The sequence below is a fragment of the Pygoscelis adeliae genome, unplaced genomic scaffold, assembly GCF_000699105.1.
Source record: "Pygoscelis adeliae isolate BGI_AS28 unplaced genomic scaffold, ASM69910v1 Scaffold315, whole genome shotgun sequence".
NCBI classification, from domain to species: domain Eukaryota; kingdom Metazoa; phylum Chordata; class Aves; order Sphenisciformes; family Spheniscidae; genus Pygoscelis; species Pygoscelis adeliae.
The window spans coordinates 1,104,615-1,128,926 of NW_008824865.1; the positions used below are offsets into that span (position 1 = coordinate 1,104,615).

General features: G+C 45.2%; 1 protein-coding gene across 1 annotated transcript in view; it reads right to left on the minus strand.

Moving 5' to 3' along the window:
- Window positions 1-8,997: 8,997 nt before the first annotated feature.
- The window catches only part of CELSR1 (cadherin, EGF LAG seven-pass G-type receptor 1), a 174,484-nt gene continuing 159,169 nt past the window's right edge, over window positions 8,998-24,312 (minus strand). The window contains exons 25-35 of the mRNA XM_009324395.1: window positions 24,299-24,312; window positions 19,630-19,742; window positions 18,241-18,320; window positions 16,818-16,944; window positions 14,712-14,837; window positions 14,320-14,414; window positions 13,665-13,768; window positions 12,672-12,839; window positions 11,539-11,781; window positions 10,966-11,230; window positions 8,998-9,022 (exon numbers count right to left, since the gene is read on the minus strand). The exon at window positions 24,299-24,312 is cut by the window's right edge and continues 167 nt beyond it. Of these exons, the coding sequence (XP_009322670.1) occupies window positions 8,998-9,022; window positions 10,966-11,230; window positions 11,539-11,781; window positions 12,672-12,839; window positions 13,665-13,768; window positions 14,320-14,414; window positions 14,712-14,837; window positions 16,818-16,944; window positions 18,241-18,320; window positions 19,630-19,742; window positions 24,299-24,312 (1,360 nt within the window). The remainder of the gene's footprint in view (window positions 9,023-10,965; window positions 11,231-11,538; window positions 11,782-12,671; window positions 12,840-13,664; window positions 13,769-14,319; window positions 14,415-14,711; window positions 14,838-16,817; window positions 16,945-18,240; window positions 18,321-19,629; window positions 19,743-24,298) is intronic.

The following is a 24,312-nucleotide window of genomic DNA, read 5'->3' on the forward strand; positions in this document are numbered from 1 at the left end:
TGGGTTTGTGTCTCTGGGGTTGCAATGAGCTGGACGTACTCTGCAAGCAGTGTCGGTGGTAGCTCTTACTTAGCCGTTCTGGCTGGCGGATGGGCCATCTGGGTTGTCCTGCCAAACTTCAAGTTGGACTCTTGGACAAATGGTGAATTCTTCTTTTTCTTCTTTTGCTCTGAGAAAGTCCCTAGGTAGGAAAGAGGAGACTCAGAGATATGTAGCATCGACTTAGTGAGAGCCAGCTCTTTCATCCCTTTGTGCATCCAGTTCTCTTCTGATTTTAACGACATTTGGTCAGAACAGAGACAAGAGGTTCACCCAAGTCCTCTGGAGCAGGGAAGATGCCCCGTGTGCTCCTCTCCCCTGGAGCAGGTGCCGTACAGATTCCCTCTCTCTGTCTGCCAGCCTGCTGCTTTCTCCAGGGCTGATGAACACCAGCACAGCAGGAAAATCCTGGGCTGTGCCCACAGCTCGCTGCAACGCAGGAGGAGAGACTGAGGAGTTAGAACCAGCAATGTAACATTTCTTCTCTTATTTTAAGGACTTCAGGAAAATTTGCATCCAAAAAAGGATGAGTAGTAGCACAGATCTCTTTGGCAACCTGTCCATCTCACAGGCCGCGTCCCCAGCCCTGCTGCAGCTCCGGCCTGATGGCAAAGCAAACTCAGCCCATCTGGTATGGCTTCGTTATGCTGGATGAGGCTTTGTATAAAATTATAAACATCAAAGAAGGATGGATTATAAACATAGAAAGGACTGGTATACAAAAATGAGATAACTAGATATGAGGCATCTAGTGGTTTTAAGATGGGTGCTGGATTAAAGGTAGTTTTTATTTTAATCTAGTTACTTAAGGTGGGTTTTTCTACTATTCACACATTTTTATCTATTGCTCCTCTCTGGGAAGATGTGAAGGACTCTACAGGTTGTGTCACACCAACGAGCTCCATGGCAGAGGAACTCTGTTAGCAAATTTGCTATAGGTAGTGAAACCTTGTGATCAATTTATTACAAGTTTGAAAGGTTTCAGGCATGGTTTTTAAACCGAAGATCACTTTCGGTACTATTAGTACTTATTGCTATTGCATTAACTATAGAAATGAATCAGAATAGCCTACACTGGTTTTAAGTATTGAAGAAGGTGTTTTATGGTATAAGATTTTTACACTGAGCTAGTTTTACACCTAGCTTTTAGGGTGAAGGAGATGATAGCTAGCACAAGAAAAATCTCTGTGAAGTGATTAGCAGCCAGGTGTTGAACCTTATTTAAGCCACATGGCCATTTCATGGAGCAGAGACTGTCCTCATCTGGTGTGTCTCCTCTGCACTGCAATACAACAGCAGTGCTTGAATTACAGAGAAAGCAGGAGAATTCGTTGCTGAGAGGAGAGGATTTGAGACTGATGACTTTTAAGGTGGCTCCCTGCAAGTTATCTCCTTTCTGAATCCGGAGGCTGAGCATCACTGAAGGATCAGAAGGAACATGTAAATACTCTCTAAGCACAAAAGGTTGATCCTGGAGTCAGAGCAGGCAACTCTGCTTGTGTGCTGCTTGCCACAGCTGTCTAACCCCTTAATTGCAATGGGCATCAGCCGTAACTCATCCCCGTAGCTAATGCTGCAGTACTGAGCACCTACCATGAACATCCAGCCCAGTGGAGGCAAGGCTCCTCTCCAGTTAGAGAGAGGCAGGTTTAACATGGACGGAGCTGCAGCAAATCCCAAGGGATGCATGGCATGTATCATCTGCATCACCCGTGGAGACAAGCTAAACGCTCTGCGAGAAACAGGAGCGCTCTGCTGCAGGTCTGCTCCAGCGAGAAGAACCAGCGTTGACAGAAACCTCTTTGGGGTCACCTCAGTTGCGATGGCACTGGCTCTGCCGCAAAGCGCTGCCCACAGGGAAGCCATGCATGGGGCAGGTGGCTACTTGGGAAGCTGGCATGTCACTCGAGTGAGCGAGAAAGAAAATATACAAGCTGCTTTTGGTTTGTGCTTGGCATAACCTAGATGAGATCAGCCAGGAAATTGTTTTCCCTTGGACAACCCGGTGGAGAAGAGCCATGTGTCAGGCGTGCTTTGGTATGGCAGCTCAGTCCCTCCTGACTGCCCGCTTGCTCCCGTTAGCTTGGCCATTTCGTGCCAGCGGAACAAACCCTACCCCCTAACCCCTAACCCTAAGCCAGCAGGGCTTTTCCCTGACCCTTTCCATCCCCGAAACCTGTTCCTTGTGCAGCTGGAAGTGAAGGAGTTAACCATTCCAGGCTTTCTCATTTGTTTTATCCAGAAAATTGAAACGTAATAAAATGTACAATTTTTCTCAAAGTCAACGCTTGATTTACTGCTTCACCTGGAAACTTGTTCACTTCGCTGGTTCCCAACCACAGCTGCTGCTGTTTTGACTGGATTCAGCGGGATGTTCCTAACCTGAAGGGACCACGTGGAATGGATCCAGGTGAAAAGGATATTTATTTCCTCTAAAACCAGGTATTCTTTCCCCTCTCAAAACATGCTGGCTTTTTGGGATCTGCTTTTATAATGAAATTACTGCTGTAGGTTCTTTTTTTTCTTTTTTTTTTTAATCTGATGAGACCGTGTTAGAAATGCAGCTGTTTTGATTGAAGAGCACGCTTATCTCTTTGTACCTTCAGGGTGCTCGCTCCAGCACAGCTATTTTATTATGGGTGGCTTGCCATGTGCCATAAACGTGGGGTTTATTTTTCTTTCTGAGTAATCGGGTCACTGTAGAACCCGCCTGTTTGCCTTTCTGCTGCAAACCCTCCAGTTGGCTTTGGTGAGTGCTCGCTAGTGCTGAGAGTTTTGCTGCTGCTGAGTCATTTTCCAGCCGTGCCCAGCAGCTCGGTGCAGGAGCCGTGGGCTGCGGAGGCTCCCTTGGGATTGCTGGCCCCACGGGATCCCGGCTGGGACCTGCCTCCTCTCGCCCACGCTCTGCCTGGCCAAGGATGATCTGGTGCGTCACACATGGGGCTTGTCTCACCGCTGTATTTTTCTCACCCTTTTACTCCTGCCACAGCTGTATGGTGCCGGCGGGCTCTGGGGGGACCGTGTGGCTGCAGGGGCGAGTGCCGGCATGGGCTTTCCCCACTGATGCTTTTCTAAGGTCTTCCCATGCCCCACCAGTCAGGTCCATCACTTGCCCACACAGAGGGCACAGTGGCTGGGAAGTGCTTGCTTGCAGGGGTTTGGGAGGAGACCTGTTCCTTCCTCTGCTTCTCACCCAGCAGAGCTGGTGCTGGAATCACTTGTACTTCATAAATACTTTCATTGCATTTAAAAACATCATACACAGGGACCCACTGCTTCAGTTGCCCTGTTTATACATGCACAGGACTTCACATGCTCACTATTTCCTCGAGCGTATGAGTATCTGACAAAAACACAGACCCAACCCTACGTTCTTCACTTCAAAAGTGTGATAGAGGCTTAACTTGTGAACAAGATCATTCAAGACGGACTTCCAAAGAGCTGCTGTTAAATGACCAAAAGTAAGAGGTTTTCCTACACGTTAGCCTAAGGGTTTGGTGTTTTTGCAAGCTGTTATATTTGCGGGGGGGAAAAAAACCCAACCCGTAAGAAACTAATACTGGAAACCACCCAACTGGATGCACTGCAACTATTTTAATGGCAGAGAGTGGCAGCACCTGGAAAGCTGGAGCTTTGAGTTCATTTCTATTTCATGAGTGGATCTGAGGTAAAATGATGGCTTGCGAAGGTCAGGATGGGCTCCGGAGCCTTAGGCCATGCTGGGCAGGGAGCAGTCCATGTTTTGGCTGAGGATGGCCCTGGGACACATGGCAGCTGTCAGAGAGACAGGGCACCTCTCAACTTAAGCACAGTCCTCTCTATAAGGGGTGGCTCGGTCCCACTCCACTTCTGCAGTGTCTCCTGACTCAGCGCAGAGGCTGGGGTCTCACAGCAGCCTTGGCTGCCTTCACGAAGCACCGGTTCAGAGAGACAGCGGTCTGGGCCTCCCTTCAAATAAAGAAAATATGCTCAGGGTATGTAATATTTGAGTTTGAAGGAGTGGATACCCTATTCACAGTGGTCTTTGAGCAGAGGGATGGCAGCAGCAGATGTCTGACCAAGACAGCAGAGGAGACACCAGCCCAGTACAGAGCTCCAGGGGGCTCCTGGGGACACTTACAAATACTTTTAAGTATTTGGAAGACAATAATGAGTTAACACGGTCTCTTTGCAACGCACACATCAGATTAATCTCATTTTCTTCTTTAACACAGTGCCTGGCATGGTGGATAAAGGAACAGCAGCAGATGGGACATGTCTTCAGTAAATGGTTTGATACTGTCTCATGCTGTATTCTCATATGCAAAACATATAGTCAGTGCGGGCTGATGTTAATCGATATGAGGTAGGTGCAAAACTTGCTTTGCATGAAGGGAAATTTTACAAGACCCCTCTTGGGCTTAGTTTTATTTGATATTTTCATTCATGGTTTGAATGATAAAATAAAAGGTAGCTTTTAAAGGCTGCACATAACTGCCAAAGGACTCCAGGCATCCTCACGGACAGGCCTAAAATCCAAAATGAGTATGAGAAACTGGAGAATGGATCAAAAAATGAAGAGGCTAACATGGAAAATGAGTCCAGTGCAAATTGCTACTTACAAGGGGGAGAAGTGAGCTGCATATGTGCAAACAGGAGCATAAAGGCAAGGCAGAAGCTCTGCAGAAGAGGCTATGGGGCCCGAATGCAACCCAGACTAGCCCTGGCACTGCAGGTGACGTTGGTGTGGATGATGGTAACATCTCACCAGGGCTGCCGGGGGATCTCCTTTCTGCAAACCCCCTAGACCTCAGCAGGAGCATCCTCTGCAGCTGAGTGAGCTGCGCATCTAAGCATGACATGAGGATATGGACAAACTAACTCATCATGCTAGGAAGTGCTATTACAGGCTATTCGCAGATGTACTGGAATTGTCATTTAGATTTTTAAGAACATTAGACAAATCCCCAGCTATCCTGGGCTGATGGAGCGGCTGGGCTATGTGATCGCTTAGGTTACTGCAGCCTTATCATGCCATGATGCTGCCATTGGTCCATCTCTTCTGGAGTCTTTTGTCTTACAAATTGCTTAGGCTAAATGTCATTGTAAAGATTAGGACAGGAAAAGGGAATGAAATGAAGACTATTTTTTTCTTTATTATTTCTTTTTTTTGGTTGTTGGTAGGCCTATCGCTTGCATTTTGTGGGCTGCTCTGGTCTCTTCTCTCTCTCTGCCATCTCCAGAAAGGCTACATTAGACCTGGGAAGGGGTTGAAGAAGGGCAAGAAGGAAGGCTAAAAGGTACAGCAGCATTTCTGCACAGGGAACAATTACAGAGATCCAAGCTGTTCAGGTGGAAAGAGACAACCCAAGTGCTCTAGGATGGAGCCTGTCTTCCTCTTTGACCTGGAGAAGGTGACCGAGAAACAATCGCTCACTGCCTCTCGTGGTGCAGGCAGCAAAGGCGTCCATCGCAGGGGACAGGAATGAAGCTGAAGACGAGTAAGAACTTTTTCTTGCTGCTTGTGACCAAATCAGGCAACCCACTGTGTACCAGAAGTTTACATGGGTCCAAACCACAACAGGACACGTTATTGGAGGAAAAAATGGGCTGCTGAAGACACGCACAACCCCTCCTGCTGGGGACCCCTGAGCTGCAGCGTGTTGGGGGCTGTGGACCCTGCTGGGGCCACCTTGCTGTGTAACGTGTGGCTGATAATCCTCTTTTCCTAAACATCTGCTGTTGGCCGTTACTGGAGACAGGATCACGGGCTGGTTTGTCCCGTAACTGTCCTGCTTACGTGAAAGCCTGAGGCTGACTTCTGCTTTTCCACAGTAAAGTGAACTAATACTTGAGAACAAACTCAGGTATTAGTATTCCACCGAAAAATGAACTTGTACAATAAAATTTGGAACAGTTTCCCTTTGGGATAATTGCTTGGGTTTGTTTAATGGCAAGTTTTGGCAGAGCTGTTTGCAAATTGAAGATCCTGTCTTTGATTTTGCCCCTAAAGCATGACGGTAACCAGGCTCTCTCCCCTTGACCTCCCACCCTCCCAATTTATTGCCTGATGTTTAGAAACATTAATGGAAAAGCTGGCCAGATGATACTGAGAAATACTTTTATTTCCAGGAAGCTGGCAGACACGTGCAGGTTGCTGCGGTGCCTTGTGAGATGTGTGAATGAAGACTTGCACAACAGCCTGAAAAGTACAGAGTGAGCAAGACCATGGCTTGGCCTCAGTTGGCTTGAGAAAGCCGAGAACGTAGTCAAGAAAGTCCAAAAAGGTCCTCCTCATTGCAGGCTTTCATGGGCTGGGCCGGCTGCCTCACCCCCTCTAGCTCCTCTCCAAACCTTGTTTTCTAAACCCAGTGCTTTCCTGGCGGTCCGCTTTGCTCTGGGTTAGCAGAGGGTGTTTTTCTTCCATGGACCATTTCCCAGGTGTGAGAAATGCTGCGGGTTTGGACCGAAACGCAATGCACACGGTGATACCCTGTGCCAGCAAAGGGCACTGGGCTGGAAGGGGGATTGTGCGTGTTTGTGTGTCCACCCAGAGCAAAACCCCCAGGAGACACCACCCGGGGCTGGAAGTACCCCGCAGGGAGCAGCGCTGGCGGCTGATGCTTTACAGCCTCTGCTTCCTCAGCGAGAGTGATGGGTACCCGTACGTCCCCCCGTCCTGCTACTTTCTAAACCCTGGGAAATGCCATTTGGACCTTCAGCATCTGTACTGCACTTAAAATAACCCACCAGAGGAAGAATACAAGTTCAAAAAAAATTCTTAATTTATTGTAAATTCTCCTTTCATCTGTGCTGCAATTCCAGTGTTCTGCACATTAATAAATATACATTTGTTAAAAAAAAAAACCTCCAGTGTCTAATCTGCCATAAAGCTTTTAAAAAGTCATAAAAATAGGTTTTAATTTTTTTGTCATTAATACAACTGACCCTCATTTACTGCAACAATTCTGATCAAAATAAAAACTACCTACATCTCACTGGGACAAAATATACATACACAAATGTAAAAACAACTAGCGTGGGTTATACACAATGCCTGAGCACACAGCCAGACCCTTAAAACATTCAAAACTTTTTTCAGTCAGAAAATGTCACACAGTATGTTGCATAATTTTTAAAGGAACAGCATCCTTCCTCCCTCTCCCCTTCCAAAGACCTCCTTGATACATTTGGAAATGCACAGCAATATAATGAAACCAAGATTACAGTATATATTATTTCATTTTTTCCTCAACTCCTGCATTTTATTTAGCCTGATTTTCTTTTTTTTTCCTTTCACACACACAGTTACACAAACGAAAGCCAATATTTTCCCAAAAGGGCTGCTACGGCGAGCGAGGCGCTCCTGAAAGCCAGAGAAAGGCAGAGAGCAGGTCACGGCCACGCCATTGCCGCCCCTTGAGTCGCGTATTCCCACCACGGGGAGCTGCCAGCAGAGCTCTGCCCCACGCTGTTGGATGCAAACTTTTTCACATCTTATTCTTCCTTTTCTTGTAAACACAGCAGGAAGGTGAAGACAGCGGAGAGGCCACGCTTAACTTTCCCGTACTTGTGAAACCAGCGTATTTTGTGGGAAACATGAAACCTTAAGCCTTCCACGTGCTTTTTGAAACACTAAGAAGGCCAGGGCTTTGTCAAAGAGCTGGGCAGTGAAACCTGGACATCCTTAAAGACTCGTATTTCTGCTTTGATTAGCAACGTGCTGACTCCAGTGGGAAAGAAATTAACAGTAAAATAAAATAGTGTGCCTGAGGCAGACCTTGCCCCACAGGAGGAGGGCCCTCTTCTTGGGACACGCAGAGCACTGGTTTGTTGCAGAGCCAGACCAAAGTCAAAACCTACCATACAATGACACCACTTGTTTTCTTGTTCTTGGTAAGGGAAATACCGATTTTACTTCTTCCAGACAAGGACTGTGTTGAAGTCTTAGATGAAGATATGACTTATTTTTAGTCCTGAAGTTCAGTTGCTGAACATGTCAATGCACTTGAGAGAAGAGGTCAAAACACCAAGAAATGAAAAAACAAAACATTTTTTGTGGGTTTTAGAAGAGGTTACGAAAAAAACATACTGTGTCCTTGAAGTGTTCCAAAATCTGTCAACAAAACTTATAAATTATAGTCATGGATTTCGATGTAATCTTTACTGTATTACTTTGAAAACTGCATTGCATCTTAAGGTGGCTTCCATGCAAACCTCAGTTACTTTGTCAAATGCCAAATTCAAGTAAAATTGTGCAATGTTCATATAAAAAATATCAAAACCTCTTTTAATCGATTTCCTATTATCAAATTAAGAAGATCAGTATAAATGTAAAATATACAAAGGAACTTTTTCTTTAGCAACACCGTACAAAATATATAAAAGTATCTACACTTTTTATATATATATAAAGGATTTTTTTTTTCTTAAGATGACGTGTCCATAGGGGGGTGGATAGAGATGCTGGCATAGAAACAAAAGGACACTTATTGGGATATTCCCCCCTAGAGCTCAGCAAGCCAAAGGATTCACACTGGAGCTGGACAAAACTGCACAAGAGACGTCTCCTGGTGCTTGTCTTAAGGCTGATGGATTGACTTACTGTAGGTCCGCTGCGATAATAACGTGTTTTTCCTTGGTTCTCCCCAGTAATAAGCAACCCCTGCAGCACTGTCCGCACTGCGAGCAGGTATCCGACCCTCACAGTGCATCCCTGTGGCCATTTCCATGCGTTTTGGCATGGGTTCATGCCGCGCAGAGCGTACCACACAGCTGCCTTATCGCAGGCGCATCCGGGCACTGTGTCTCCGCCACGAGCGGTCAGGAGTCTGCCATAACGTGAAACCATGCAGGAATCAATGCCCACCTCGTCCTCCTCGCTACGCGGCCACTCCGACGAAGTCTGAGGCGGGCAGGCAGCGACCCTGTGGCGAGGAGTCCAGCACCGCGCAGCAGCGATCACAGTTTCCTGATGGTTCAAATTGAGGTTTCGTTACTGCCTCTGTTAGTGAGAAGAAGTAATCATGCAGGCTTAGGGTTAAACAGGCACAGGCAAACCACTCTACCCGAAACCACCTAATCCTTTTTAGTAAGGGCTCATGCTCCGTGAAGTTACCATGCCTTGCCAATCCAGCGCTTGCAAGGGGGGGATGCTGCCCTGGAGGGGAAGACCAGCTGGGAGAAGCAATTCCAGGTAGTACACAGGAGACGCTCTTTAGAGGAAACTCTACAGAGGGCTTCTATCTGGCTAACCCTTAGGTGAAGATGTGAGGTTCACACACAAATCTTACAAGCTGTTAGAAACCTGGTATTTCAGACAGATTCATGCATTCTGCTGTCAAACAGCAGAGCTTTACGGTATGCAAAGGGTGTGGAGATAAAACAGTGGCTTAGAACAAGTGGGCTAGTTATTCTCCAGTGATGAATGTATTACCTGGTAGCAGCAAGTAGTTATTGCTTGTTAAAGACATCTCTGTTTCCTGGCTAACCAGGATATATTTCAACAGCCAGTTCCCAGCAACCCAAAGATGTACTTTTACAGTGAGCTGGGAATGGTCTGTGCACCCAGACAACATGGGTGTCTAAAGCATGGTGGGACAATGTCAGAGTTAAAGCTGGGTGAGAAATTTTCTCTTGGTTTGGAGAAAGAATGAGACTATTATTTGTATTGATGCAAGAAAGACTATGTGCATAAAATGTTTGCGTAGACTTTATGTATGGCTGTTGTCCTCATTTTAAATGTGAGAATTATGATGAGTAACGAGGTTTCCGAGAACACCCTTTGGCTGAAAGCTTGCTCAGCCTTTTGTTAATGTTTGATTTAGCTTACAATGGCAAATACGCACACTGATCGCCATGCAGCGTGTGGGAATCGCACGCCTGGTAATTTAGGGTCACTAGCTCGACATGGCACTTTCTCTACAGCCTTTGGATCTCCTGCCCCAGCAACGGTTTCCCTCTGCCCGTTGGACACCCACCAGCTGGACACCCACACCATGCTCCCCCCCAGCCTAGTGCCTTTTCCCCCAAAAACACTGGGCTTCCTCAGGGGTCCTCTTCACTGGGGTCTTGCCCCCACCTGCCCTCCTCCATGGCTGCCGGACACCTACAACAGCTCTTGCTGGTCTTACTGGACACGCATCAGGAAGTGCTGCTCTATGTTTGCCCTGCACTTATCCTCTTCCTTGGGTGCCTGGTACTGGCCACATTATAATTAACTGTATCCCGTTAGTGATAGATCCCTAATGGCCCCAAACACTCTCCCTGCTGCAAAAGTGGAGGACAGGTGAAAAACACAGGAAAAAAAAACCTGTTCCCATGGTCTAAGGGGGGTGAAGGTGAGGGGTTGGGGGCAGAGAAGCAGGAGCAGGGGGTAGCCCTGAGCAGAGCACCCCTGAGGGCACGCACAGCTCCTGGAGCCATGGGTGGGCATTGCTGAGCTGTCCTGGATGCCTGGCAGTGTGAGGGAGTCGAAAAAACCCATCCTTGTCCTGGTGATGGGCTGGGGAAGGCGATGACCTCAGCAGCTCACCAGGCAGGGAGGGGACAGATAATTCGTGTGGACGTGGGGTGACCAGGGGTCACCATGCCAAGGGCAGAAAGTCCCACAGCAAGGGGACAGGGCACAGCTAGGTTGGCTCTAGTCCCCAGCATGCCAGTAACACATCAGCTTGCCAATTCAGAGCACACCAGGGTGACCAGTGACAGGTATTTGTCACGGCACCTTGCTCGTGATACCTGGTTTTGGCCTTCTCATCAGTGAAACACCATGGCTTGCGGACATGGTATGGACAAGCACTCAGGACAGTCACTGGTGAAGGACTCTGGTCCAGTCACCAAGTGAAATCCTTGCTCAGTGGGAGTTTGGGGCTGGAAAGCAGAAGGAGAGGCCAGAGCCATGAGGCAGGCCAGGGGGCAGCCAGGGCAGCCCAATGTGGCACTTACTCTGAGTCTGAGGTGTCAGCATGTCCTGTTCCCACGTGGACGTTCATGGCCATGCCATTGAGCTGGTCTCGAGACTGCTCCCTCCGAGCATTTTTTACTGTCACCCCCGAGTCTGAGGGAGAGCGGACCCCATCATTTGTCCCCAGGGAAGTAGTCCTGGATGAGATCGTGGTCTGATTGTAATCCGATTGTTTTTCCCGCAGTCGATTTTTCATATTCTTATCCACCAGCGGGGGAGGGTAGGTGACTTTATTTTTTAAGATGCCTGTTACAGAAAAGAGGGAATAATGAGAATTTTCAAATGTATCAGTAATTTCATTTATCAAGCTGAACACATCCAAGAAGTGACATTTTATATTTCTTAATCAGACTTCTAGTTTGGCTCTTTATTTCAAAACCAAAATATTAGACTTCAGCAACTACCTACTAGCTTCCCATGGAGTACCTGGTTACACAGGTTGGAGCCATTTGGGAAGTGCTCTTCCCTGACAGAGCTACCATATGAACTAATTAATGCCCATTAACCCCCCCCGGTCTCCCAGTCCAGCGGTGAGGTTGGGTTGGCCGTGCTACCTTTCCTCTGCTCTGGCTGCTGGTTATTCTGGTGGGACAGAGGTCTGTTCTCCTTCTGCTGCCCTTCATTCTCCTTGTCCTGGGGCACTTCGTTGCTGTGGTTCACCTGGTTTTCCCTGTGAAGCTCTACGTTGACCTTGGTCTCAACTTTGAGTTTCTGTTTCCCGCTGGGGTCCTCGCTGTCGCTGGCCATTACGCACTCTGTGGGCCAATAGGGTTTCACATGATTGGGAAGGGTATCAACTGCAATGCAAAAAAACACTAGCTCGAAAACTACTTTTGATTGATAGGTTTTCTCAACTGCTGCCCAGCCAGTCCTGATCCCTGTGGTTGGGGAGGAGTTGTGTGTCAAACCAGAGCAATGCTTCAGATGATCCTTGCTGGACTGCACTGCCCTCAGGGTGCAGCAACACTCACCCACAAAACACACCTGGTAGGATGTCCGGGTCTCCAAACCCTTCCCAGAGCAAGGTCAATGGCTCCATTAGTGAGAGGTGTGAGTCAAACCTGCTCTCTCAGCTCTCCAGGGCCAGCGATCCCACCAGCTCCCTGGGGATGCTGGCTTCTGAGGGGTGAGGGCACCTGAGGCACCTTGTGCTGTGTCTGTCCAGAGCACGAGCACGCAGCCTGGACATTTGTCACTCTAAGCTGACTTACCTTTAGGACAAGATGAACTGCACCTAGAAATGCCTGCACTCTGCCACACAGTACTGATATCAATGGCAAATGATCTCCCACTCTTTAGGTCCATGACCTCTCCAACCCCACTAAATCCATATGCCTGTATTGCATGAGGAGAGGCAGGTATTTCTTCTCCCTGCCCTCAAAATAACCAGCTCCTTCCTCCTCTTCCTCTTGCTTCATATGAGACTTTCCTGGCTGTGTAGCACCTGCCTGCAAACCCACTGACTGCTGTCTGTCTGAGCACCGCAAGTTGCAGATTTGCTCAAGCACCTTTTTACTTGCACTCAGTCACCCTTGTGAACAAGCCCTTGGGAGGAAGAAAAAGCAAGGCACAGTGGTAGGGATGCTGTCTCAATTGTATTGCTAGTCTGGCAAAATCGTCCCATCTACTCTAAAGCCATTTTAAAGAAGGGAATAAGCCCACTGCTCTCCCCTCACACCGGGAGTACCTTTGGGTGTGCTGTGGAGTGGGCCACGTTCATTACTTTTGGAAGTGGACATGTTCCACTTTTTCTCCGGCTCGAGCCCATCTTCCTCACTGTCTGATGAATGGGAGGAGGCGTAAGAACTGCTGTGTTCATCAAGGGACAGTTCGCTGTCGGAGTCTGAATCATGCTCTACAAATGCAAAACAGGGAAACACAGGGATGAGAGTGCGGACAGGAGTTGAACGAATCTATCTGACAAATGCACGAGAAGAAAGGAAAGGCAGGCCTCTGGTTCAGGCCATGCCAGGGGTGAGCTCTTACATCCAGAAGTGCACACAGGATTAATTCACAAGGACGGCGGCATCCGTCTAAGTCATTACAGGAAGCACAACCGCTTGGCTCAGCTAGGGGGCAGGACCTTTTATGTGCATGGGAGGTGCAGAACAGAATGGGGACAGTTTTTACCCTATTCAATATGCAGAACAGTAACTCCACAGGATCTCAATCAATACAACACACAAGCAAACCAAGGTACCTAGAAATATCAAGAATCTGCAAATGCACTCTTAAAAACTGCTACAAGGCAACAAAATTTAACATCAAGACCCCAAATGAAAGGAAGTCAGGCAAGAGACACTTCTCATTTTCTTGTACAATACACATAGCAGTAAAAGAGAATATTGCCTCAAGGTCTCAAATGTTAAAAGATCTCCAATTAAAAATCAAGAGCAATAGCACATAATTTGTGAGAAAGAAAGGGGACGCCAGAAAACATCAACAGCTGTGACAGCTGTCAGATTAAAACTGAACCATCACAGGAAGCAGATACATGATATTTCCATTCCAGGATTCCCTAGTAAAGCAACCATTGCATAGCTCGTTATGCCAAGAGCATAACGAGAATCAGACACACCAAGTCAGACTAACTATTCTTCCTATTATAGAAGCCTTTGAAAAAAGTGCTGAGAAGGAAAAGGTGCACAACTGGGTCAAAGCATTTAGAAATAATTCTTACCATTGGATTTTGATGGATTCCTATGAAAAATGGAGGAATCTGCTTCAGTCTGACCAGCCCTTGCTTGACTCGAGGATCCACTGAGCTTATGAGCAGCCTCATCCCTTAGAGAATAAAAACAGGGGACAACTTTCTTGGTCACTTTACTATTCTTAACAACAAGGCAGACACGCAGATGAGATTCTTCTGGTCAAACGCAGACAGCTGCAGTGGACGCTTGCCAGCCTGTGCTTGATTGTCAGTGTGGTCACTTTTACAGCAAGACGTAGGTTATCCTAATGTAGCTGTCTGCCTTTGGCCACACGAATCACACTCTGAAAAAGCCTGAAGTTAATAAGCTAAATCCCACTCCTTCAGACATGACTGAATTTTAACAGGCAAGCAGCACGGCCCATATAGTTAACCTAATAGTTATGTTAACCACTGCACTGTTGGAATCCCCACCAAATATGCATGCAAAAGAAAACGCACGGAAGAAAATAACAGTCACATAAAACAGAACTGTTAAGATATAAAACAAGTAGCATTTGAACCAAAACATTTCTGTTTTCCACAAGAGCAATGAAAAGGGAAAGGCAAGCACCTGAAAGCCATGCACCTGCCACCTGATTACCTGAGAATATAAGCAAGGTAGCTATTGTGGCTCTTGGCTGACCTGACGGTGCTTTCGAGGGAGACAGTGGATTCCCCAATAGTTGTGCGATACATATTCGGCTCTTCTATATATGTGTTGTTACAGTTCAGAGACCGCTGAAGGAAAAAAAAAGACACAAAGCAACAGTGAATGATCCTACCAAAAACACACGTTACCCACAAGTGCATTAAAAGTCTTGAAGGAACCAAGTGGTTTTTTATGCTGAGGAAAAAAAATAATTTCCTCTCGAAAGTTTTAATTAAAGCAGTAATCAAGACTTTTGAGAGAGGCTATCAGTAATCTTTGTACAAGTCACTGAAATCAATCAGTTTTCAATTCACTTAACTATGGACCAGCCACCTGTAAGTGTATTTAGGTAACTGCTACCAGCAAGAGGATGGTTTTTTCCTTACAGTTAATAATGTAGCTCTTGTTGCAGTGGAATCGTCTGGAAGAGGTTTCTTTCCAGTTAAAGTGTTCTTCAAGTGCTTCCTGACTTCTTTGTTAAATACGCAGTGGAAGAAGAAAATGAACAGCCCCTGGATCGTTTTAGAGAGAGGAAGAATAAATCTAAATGGTTCATTACTACCAAACTGGAAATACAAACAGATATTAGAGAACAGCCTTTTTGAAGTAGCCCCAGAATTCTAGTTCGTAGTCCGTGATTTCAACAGCAATAACTATTTTCTGTCTTTGACTAAAATGGCATTGATTGATCTCCTAGGACTTCTTCATAGCATAAAGGGCCCGGGAAAATATACACTACGATGTGTTCCTCCAGGACTTACAGAGCAGAGCTTGTGGTAGGTGTCACCCGCCCTCGTTGTTTGGAAGGAAATGTTCTTCTCAAAATATCTAACGGGGACCTCAATGTCCCACTGGAAGACACTGCAGGGAGTTTCAGGGTTGTACTTGCATTAAGATTTTAGAGCTTTTACACCAATGATGAGACAAAATCAATAGCAGCACATTAAAAATGTCACAGCCTTTAGTGAAAATCTCTGGAAATGGGGAACTTCTGTGGTAGGTGTTACTGTTACTTAATAGTGTTGCTTAGAGACCTTTAGAAAGCCTTGTAAAATGCGGAGAAATACCGGGGCCAGAGAGTCCCAACTTTTGCCCCATATATTCCTCGATTCAGCAATACCTCCTGGTGGAAAAATTGCTGAAATCCTCAGGGCTGGGCAGTTGTTGGCTGCCAGGAACACACATTAACAGCTTTCACTGGGGGCAGGGGGCACACACGTGTGTGCCTTCAGATGTATTTGCTCTGAGGGAATTCATGCAGCTGCCAAATTGTTATCAATTTTGGTTGGAGATATAGTACATAGAAGCCAATCACTCATGAAGTTGCAGCTGTACCAACATCACAAGATGCCTGCATTTCAGGATTTCAGCCAAAGCAATTGACTTAGAGAAACTTTAAACTTCAAGCTCACTTTCTAAACATTCAATCAAATGCGATCTTAGCTGGCATTAGCACTTTGGGATTATTCATTAATAAAATTCACATAAATGTCTCTTTAAAAATACAACTTCAAAGAAGGCAAAGACATGAAACGCCACATACCACTGTGCCTCCCTGGGCAAGTTTGGAGAATTCCAGCTGCTGACTTTCGTCCCTCTCATCAGGTTTATCTTTAATTAAATTTTATTTTAGGCTTGTGGAAGCCCAGGTTTACAGCCCGAGTAGGTGTATTTATTTCAGAGCACACCAGTTACAGTGGCAAAACAACCTTGCTCCAGGCTGGCCTACCTGGTGTGCTTCCAGGGAACGGACAGTCAACTCTGGAGGAGACCCATCAGACTTCTTTTTCTCTTTGGTTGCAATTTGTGGCTGTTGTATTGCAGCTGACAAGAATAGTCTGCTAGCAGTAGCTGTTTTAATACTGCAGGCACTTGCCATGACAGTTACTGCCATCCCTAGTCACATTCAAATTGTGACCAACATGAAGCTTCATGACTGCTTCCGTGCCAGGCCTCCTACAAATAACTATGATGTTCTGCATCTTTAATCAACAAGTGTGCACACTACGACAGGCAACCCAGTAAACCCCTAATGCAACGAGCTGTGTTTCAAAATCATTATTTGGCTCATTTACTTAAACAGTAGCTTAATTTGTGAAAGCCTTGAACTTGGAGCTATCCACTCTGGGTGAAATAAAACAATTGTTTTATTATTTGCATAGCATCAGAACAACTGTTAACAATGAGCAGGCAGAAGACAGTAACAAAGATTTTTGTCTCTAGAAAGACAAAGATATAATTGCCTTCTGTTATTTATCTGTCACAGGTTACAATAGTAGAGCACATCTTTAGAATGACTAAAAGTGAGATATGCAATTACGCAAAGTTATGGTTTTGGTGAAAAGAACCCTCTCTTTGAGTAAAGAGAGCAAAAATTGTACTTGACATCTCTGTCATTCTTAAGTCAGCTCATGTTTAGCAGGTCTTTGGAGGTCTGGGTGCAGCAGTGTGCTCACCAAGGTCTGCCACGGACAAGACGCCATCCAACTTACCTGCAGGCAGCTGAAAATGGCAAAAAGATAGTGAAATGTCATGACGTCGCTGTTCACCGCCATCAGACCCAGCAGCCACGTGGCACTGATGAGCAGCAAGAGCAAGAACGCTGTTCGCAGCACAGAGCTGTAAAGCAAACACAGATGGGCATTTGCAGTGCGACAGGATACATGAGAATAGCCCAACTTCTCCGCATGGGCGGTGCCACGTGCCCAATGATTCGCCAACTGGAAAGGACCTTTGGGAAAATTAGGGCAATGTTCACCAGCTCCCAGTTCCCAGCTCTTTCACTGCACTACTCAGTGACTTAGCATATTCAGGTAAAAAAAAGGTGTTTTCTTTTCAAGTTCATGTCCAAGGTTTTCTTCAAACAAACCAGGCTATATGCCAAGCCCACGCTGTTCAGCCTTGTTGACTCTGAGGAAGAGATCTGGGTGGTAAATGGCCATGTCTGTTTCATTTCTGTTTGTTGAGTTCACTCTCACATTCCTTCTCAACATTACAGCCCAAGGTTTTTGATCGAGGGCACTCAGGGGACTATTTGTTTGCTTAAAAACTTTATTTCCATAGACGCTTTCAAAAGAAGGCCACAATTCCAGGCAAAAGTTTTGTATTATGAGTAAAATAGCTGGCATTAAGTAGCAATTATACTCCATTTGTTTAGAGAGATTTAAAAAAGAAACTTAAAAAGTTACCCAACAGCCAGGGCTGAATAAATAGCTAGAAGAAGCCTTTTGAAATCTCATACAGCTACCTATTTTAAAAAAAAAAAAAAAAAAAAAGGGGGCTGTCTTGTCACTAGCTAATCACGTTTCAGTTCACAGGTAAATTCTGAGCTTTGGGCAAAACAGACGTTAATGGGAACAGGCTGCCACAGCAGCTCAGGAAGGCAGCAGGTTGCAGCTTGTGAGGCTTTCTGCTTGTCCCACGGGGAGTGGGATGGGGGGAGGCTCACCCTCCGCACGGGAACCTCAATGGGTCTCTGCCACGACATGGCCGGTCACCCAGCCATTTGTGAGGGGAGACCTTTCTGAGCCATGGGTGAGCATGGGGAGCCCCAGAACTATGTCTACCAGGGCATGCCACGGGTGGAGGTGAAGTGACAGTGTAGTAGGGAGTATGATGAAAGATCTGGAAGGACTGTAATGATACCATCCAGAGACCAGACCTTTCCCTCTTCCCTCCCTTCCCCTGCCTACACTTGGTGGTCGTGCAGGGCACCATAGTGGAGGTTTTACAGAGCCTCCAAGGGAACCCCAGGAGTAGGTGCTGGTGAAGCAGCTCCAATTGCCTCTACCAATGCTGACTGTCTCCTCCAAATATCTTATTCATTTCCCACCCCAACACTTGCTTTTAGTAAATTCTGTCCCTTTATTATTCCTGGCCAGAACTTTTTCTACAGGTTTTTGAAACCAAACTTACACGACTCCGGTTTTTTCAAATGAACGTTGCCTTCGTCTGCATGATGCTTTCATTGCCAGTATAAAGATGACAGTGTTTATCTGAAAGGGAAATTGAAATAACATCACGGATTCCTTCTATAAAGTTGTTAGGGCTCAGTTTTCAATGACAATGAAATTTTTATCTTAAAATGGTTTGTGGTGCCAAGAATATTTTTCCTTCAATTTACATGTCTCAAAGTTCCAAGATTCACCTCGTTTCAAGCCAACATAGTCAAGAACATCCTGGGACTTGATCTGGATGAAACCCAGTATGACGGCCCTATGCAGAGGCTTGCGTGAAACATAAAAACTCAAGAATGGCTGTCCTTGTCCAGACCAGAGTCCAGTCAGCCCAGCACCTTGTTTCAGCTGGGCCAAAGCAGAATATAGTAACAGAGCAAGCATATAGCGATAATTCCTCTGAATACTCCTCCAGCCTCCACCGATTTCCAGAGCTGGGATGTACTAGGTGAGGTGGTGCATTTGTATGTGATCATTCATTGGAAATATCGATGCTGGCAATTTGTCCAGTTACTTTCTGAAACCATGCAGAGCTTTACTACCGCCATTGTCTTGTTTCTGTGAGTTTCTAACTTAACTCCCTGTGGAGCGACGGTGTAGCTCGTCCTGTTTGTTCTGAATGTGCCACTTCCTACTACTAATTGTGTTGGAAAAGACACTGAATGGTTGGCTCCACGGTAATATTCTCTAGGCCACCATGCTATTACAAGCTCCTCCCTATCCCCTTCTCTGCAGCTTTCTCTTCTCTAGGCTGAAGGCTCCTAGTCCATTTAGTTGCTCCTCTGGCAGGGGCTGTCCCATGTCTCTGATGACTCGTGACCCCAATCTACACCACTTCCAGGTCTACTTCATACTTTTTAAGATGAGGAGACCAGACTTGGTATTCAAGATGCAGTCACACCATGGATATGTATCTTCTGGTGCTCTGTTACTGAGGAATGTTTTAAGGGAGAAGTTGAACACCAGCCAATTCTTTTAAATTCCTGAAATTGGAATTATTTAATATTCCTTTAGGACTTCTGGATGAAGGGACTTGTTACGGCTCGCTTTGTTGATTTGTTTTATAAGCCCATCGACCAACCCTTCAAACACGGAACAAAGCAAACAGGAAAAAATAAATAGGTTTCTGGCCATACATTGCTCCACAAGCAATCTTCGCACTGGCAAGCAGCCCCAGGAGCTTAGCTCATGTCTTATCTGTTTAAGCAAAGGAAGCAAGCTCGAGAACATCAGCTTCAAATGTAAAGAATACAGTCGCTTCACATTATGACTATTGGTTGACTAAACATATAAGAGAAGGTAGCAGTAAGGAAGAGACAGCTCAGGATGCCAACTCCACCATACTTACAACTACAACAATTACGATAGGCCCAGCAAAACTCCAGATAAGGGTGTCATGAACAGACAACCAGCAGAAATCAGGGTTCCCATAGCCTTGTGGATCCAGACCAACAGCAAGCCCTGGGTCACAAAGTGGAGAGAAAGTATATCAGAAAGGTGCTGCTGAGATCTTCTATATAACCAGGAACATTTTCAAATCACTGTCGGACAAACAAAATCATAATGGCAAAATGTGTTCATTAGGACAGTCTGGGAAGTCAAAATCAAGGCAAATATTGAAATAAAACTTTTGTAAGTCAAAACCTTTACGCTGGTCACTCCATATCAAATGATACTATGAGTTTTGCCTACCAGAACAAAGTTCAGCCACATAAAACCGACAATAAATGCAAGTCCCAAATTAATTCTGTTTCAGCAGTTTTATAGTCATACTCACACAGTGTGATGAAGCCTTGAGGGTGAGTGACATGTTGAGGAATTTCAATAAGCCTATGCAGTAGAATGACATGAAGGAGGAGGAGACATCTATACTACAAAAAAAAGTGCATTCTTAACTGCCGTGAGCTTGCTGTCACTAAAATAACACCAGAGACAAAGAAACCTGGGAACTCATGGGAGTTAACCGCTTGAGCTCAGGTGGGATTCATTTTGAGCTGCCATCCCAGGAACCTCACCTTGCTTTCAGCACTGTTTGAAATGGAGTTTGCTAATGGCCCAAGGCAATTGAGTTAAGAACACACCTTTTATTGTTTTATTTTTCAAAGCCTGGACAATTCCAAGGGAGTCTCTGAGTCTAACCTCCACCTGTTGATTTACAGTGCCGTCTGATTTGGTGACCTACACCTCGCCCATATGGCGATGGACTGGGATTGCTGCCTTTGACCTGCAAAATACTGCAGAGGTCTTCCTTATTCAAGACACAGAAACTGATCCCTACGAGGCCTATGGCCAATGACATATGGTAAATGGCTGCAGCATGTTGTCTGGGCATCGGGGGCACCTATTGTGTTGAGCGTATGTCCTGACTCAAGCAGGCGGCCAAGGTTGATGGCAGTGCCGTTCTCTGCAAGGAGAATTCATGTGCATTAATAAATGCCTTTTTTTTTTAATTGAAGCCTGTGTGCTTTGATGAAAAGACACTGAAAAAGGGAGAGGTAGTTGCGTTTCACTCTCAATGCTTAAAGCTGGCCCACAGCCAATATTCACATCTGGTACAAGCCTACGGTCTATGAAAATTAAACTGGCTATTTGGCAAAGCAGTGGATATTGGATCTGTTTTCTCTGAAGTATGGAATGAGATAGGACTGGTCTCCCTCCCTGCTCCCATTGGCCTTTCCACCACCCCCTTCAGCAGTTGCCATCCAGAAAGAATTAGCCATAAATGATTAAGGGACCATAAAGTATTTTATACAGATGTAATTCTATAGACACAGCCTGTTTCCCAGGACTTGATTTCCCCATTAGTGGGACTTACGTTTTGACCAGACATCTGGCTCTAAAAGTAATTGGCAGACAGCAACATTTTTTCACCCTCAAAATCCTACCCTAAAGTTCTCCATTAAACAAATGGGGTGAATTGCAGTCTTCCGGTATGCGGTTCAAATTTTACTAGAGTCAACAATATGTGAAATAACACTACCCAAAGGCAGGATTAAGCCAATGCAATGTAATATAGAGAATCATTCTGGCACATCAATAAATGCTGCAGCCTGGTCGTCCTGAGCAGACTAAGCATGTGGGCTGCATGATAGCTCACTGACGTTGGCAGAAACTGGGGCTAGTCCTATGGCTGAGCCAAGCATCTCGTGGGGACCAGCACACATCCCGGGAGCACGTCAAGAGCATGCCATGGGGAGGTGCTGCCGGAGGGGCACGTTTTGAACCTTCTGAGCTCCTGCGGGCTCAGCAGCCGTGTGTGACTCAGGCGACTGCGGGTCAGCCTCACCTCTCTCCTGACTCATCGCCTCACTTAGTATTCACAGCAAATAGCCGATTTGGAAAGTGCCATTTTCTGGGGGATATTGGTTTTAGGGCGAGGTAAGAACCTGTTTTAACATAAGCACTGCAGTCTCCATGGCAAAGCAGTTACAGCACACATATGCCAACCGGTTAGCGTGTTGCCACGAAGACATGCAGAACTGGAGGGATCTTGCTGGGTGCCAAGTCCAGCCCTTTGCTCCTGAGGCAAGGAAGTCATAAAATCCCTCTCCTAGATGGATCAAACTACATTTTAAAATGAGCAAGCTTAAAGCAAATTTAAAATGTTCCACTGTCGCTCCCCATGGAGGAATATTCCAGATTTGCACTCTTTTGATGGCTGTAAGCCTTCTCCCAACTTCCATCCTACTTTTATTCATGGCAATTTACTTTTCTATGCTGTGATTAAATGTGGCTCTTCCCTGCTGGAGTGTTCCCTATGTAAACATTTTGCTAAGTTTTCCCCCCCTTAAAGGTCAAGTTTCCCTTCTGCAAGCAGCCTGGTCCCATCACAGATGCCTTAGGACCACTGTCCCAGCTTGGAACGCATGTCAGTTTGAGCATGGCAAATAGAAAAAATAAATAAACAAAACAGTAAAGCCACTGCTAACTGTAGTTTCTTTTTTTTTTTTCAGGATAGCTATGATAAAGATGAAATGGGCTAGATATTTATCTTTCAAATAAAACAAAAAAGCCCTTTGGATGTCCAAGACTAAAATCCCTTCCCATACCTAGACTTTTCCACTATTAAGAAACATACACAATCCTTCTCTCATAAAGTAATTTAAAAGAAATTGCATTTAAGATCATGTTATGAAGTTGGAACCTTTTTACTGTTTAGATATTAAAATTTAAAATTTATAAAAGAAGCTTATTTAAAATATATACAGTAACAAAGTTTTCCAGGGGCAAGAAATCCCACATTGTGCTATGTATGATGAAATAACTTTCTCTTCAGATGATTTCTAAACCTGGAAGGGCAAACTAAAGGCTTAGTTTTCTTTATCCTTTGTTTCACAAAATCTTCTGACTTGGTCAGTAATAGGGATATGACTTTTCATTTAAATGAACTGCAAATTCAGTAGATTCAGAGTTTAAATTACAGGAGACAACCTGGAACTGTAACTCATAGTTTTAAAAGTGCAGAATAGTTCCATATCACAGACAACAATACCTAAGTAGAAAAATGTAAAAATGGTGTACTTGTAATATTTAGATTGCATAACACTGCTATTGAGAAGTTCTGAATTAATTTAAAATTCAGGAGAGAAACTAAACATGAAACAGAAAATCCTTCTGACAAAAATCTTCTAAAAAGCTATGTCTTCTGAAATGCAAATTGTTTACTGCTATTTAATGATACTTCTTTTCTACCAGAAATGATGCTGCCAACTACCTGATGGCACTTAAACATTCCTAAATATATTGCAGTAGTCCTGTATGTAGTGACAAAAGTTACACAGGTCTGAAATGTTTTAGAAGTTCAAAGACGATTTCTATTTAAAATCTCAGAGAGATGTCTAAAGCGGCAGAGCCTTCTGGGCTGCACCTTCCACTGTGTTCCGGATAAATTGATAGAAGCAGAAATTATTTATGCACAAGGTGATATGGAAAAAACTTACCAGCTCTACAGAATGAAAGCTAACCTGTACTAACCTACGTTATGACATAGAAAAAAAACCCACGTATTTTTAAAATTCTAACTTGTTCCACAGTATTTTTCCAAGTGTATATGAGTGATAGCTATTTGTTTGATCTGAGAGACATCTAAACCTCTGGTGTTGCTGACAGTATGTTGCTATCTGTAAAAATAAAAGTAATTGGATAAAAGTTAACTGCCTGCCTATGATCTGATTTCCCATATGGCAACAGATACATGCTGGAATAGTTGAACCAAAAAACCCCGCTCCAACTGTTCTGTGAAGCGCACTTCCTAAGGAGCTGTCTGTCTGAATTAACGCAGCACCAAGCGCTTAGGGTAGCACTGGAAATGTCTGATTGCAAAAATAGGCATGGTGAGGGCGGAGATGGATGTGCTCCTGTGGATCACCCTGGAACAGTTTAAAAGATTACTGCCTCCAGCTTTTCATTACTTTTCCTCAACTGGAAGTTATTGCCTTCGTATCTGAAATGAAGTAAAAGGCTGCTTGAGTATTCCCAGCTCGTTTTTATGCCAAGTAAAACAGAACTGCTGAAATCCCTTTCAGGGAGCATTTACTGCTGGTTGAGGGTAGGCAATGGTAATGTCCAGTGAAGGGCAGTAATGCCCTGCTCGGCAGCATTGCTGCTGAAGCCACTGCAGCTACCTTCCCCGAGAGACTGTGTGCCCGTATCCCAAGGTACCAGCACAGGGAAGGAAAATTTCTGAAGGCTACAGGCAAAGTTGTTAAAATAAAAATACTGTCGTTCCCAAGTAATGTTATCAAGTCCTGTTTTAATCTAGGTGCGATTATGTTTACATTAATGTAAAACCCCCAGTATCACTTCAACTGGGGCAACAGACATTTGGTACACAGATCTGCCAAATTCAGGCTGACTTCTAGACATAATTTGGTGTTGCCCTCATTCAGGAAAACACTGAAGTGACAGCAGTGGTTGAGTGCACCCATAGCTGTCTTGGAGGGCGCAACTTTCCTAAATCTGGCCAGTGAAGATGGCAGGGAAGGGAAATGAAGCTGTTTTGGGGTGGTTGAGGGTACCTGTTATGATGGCA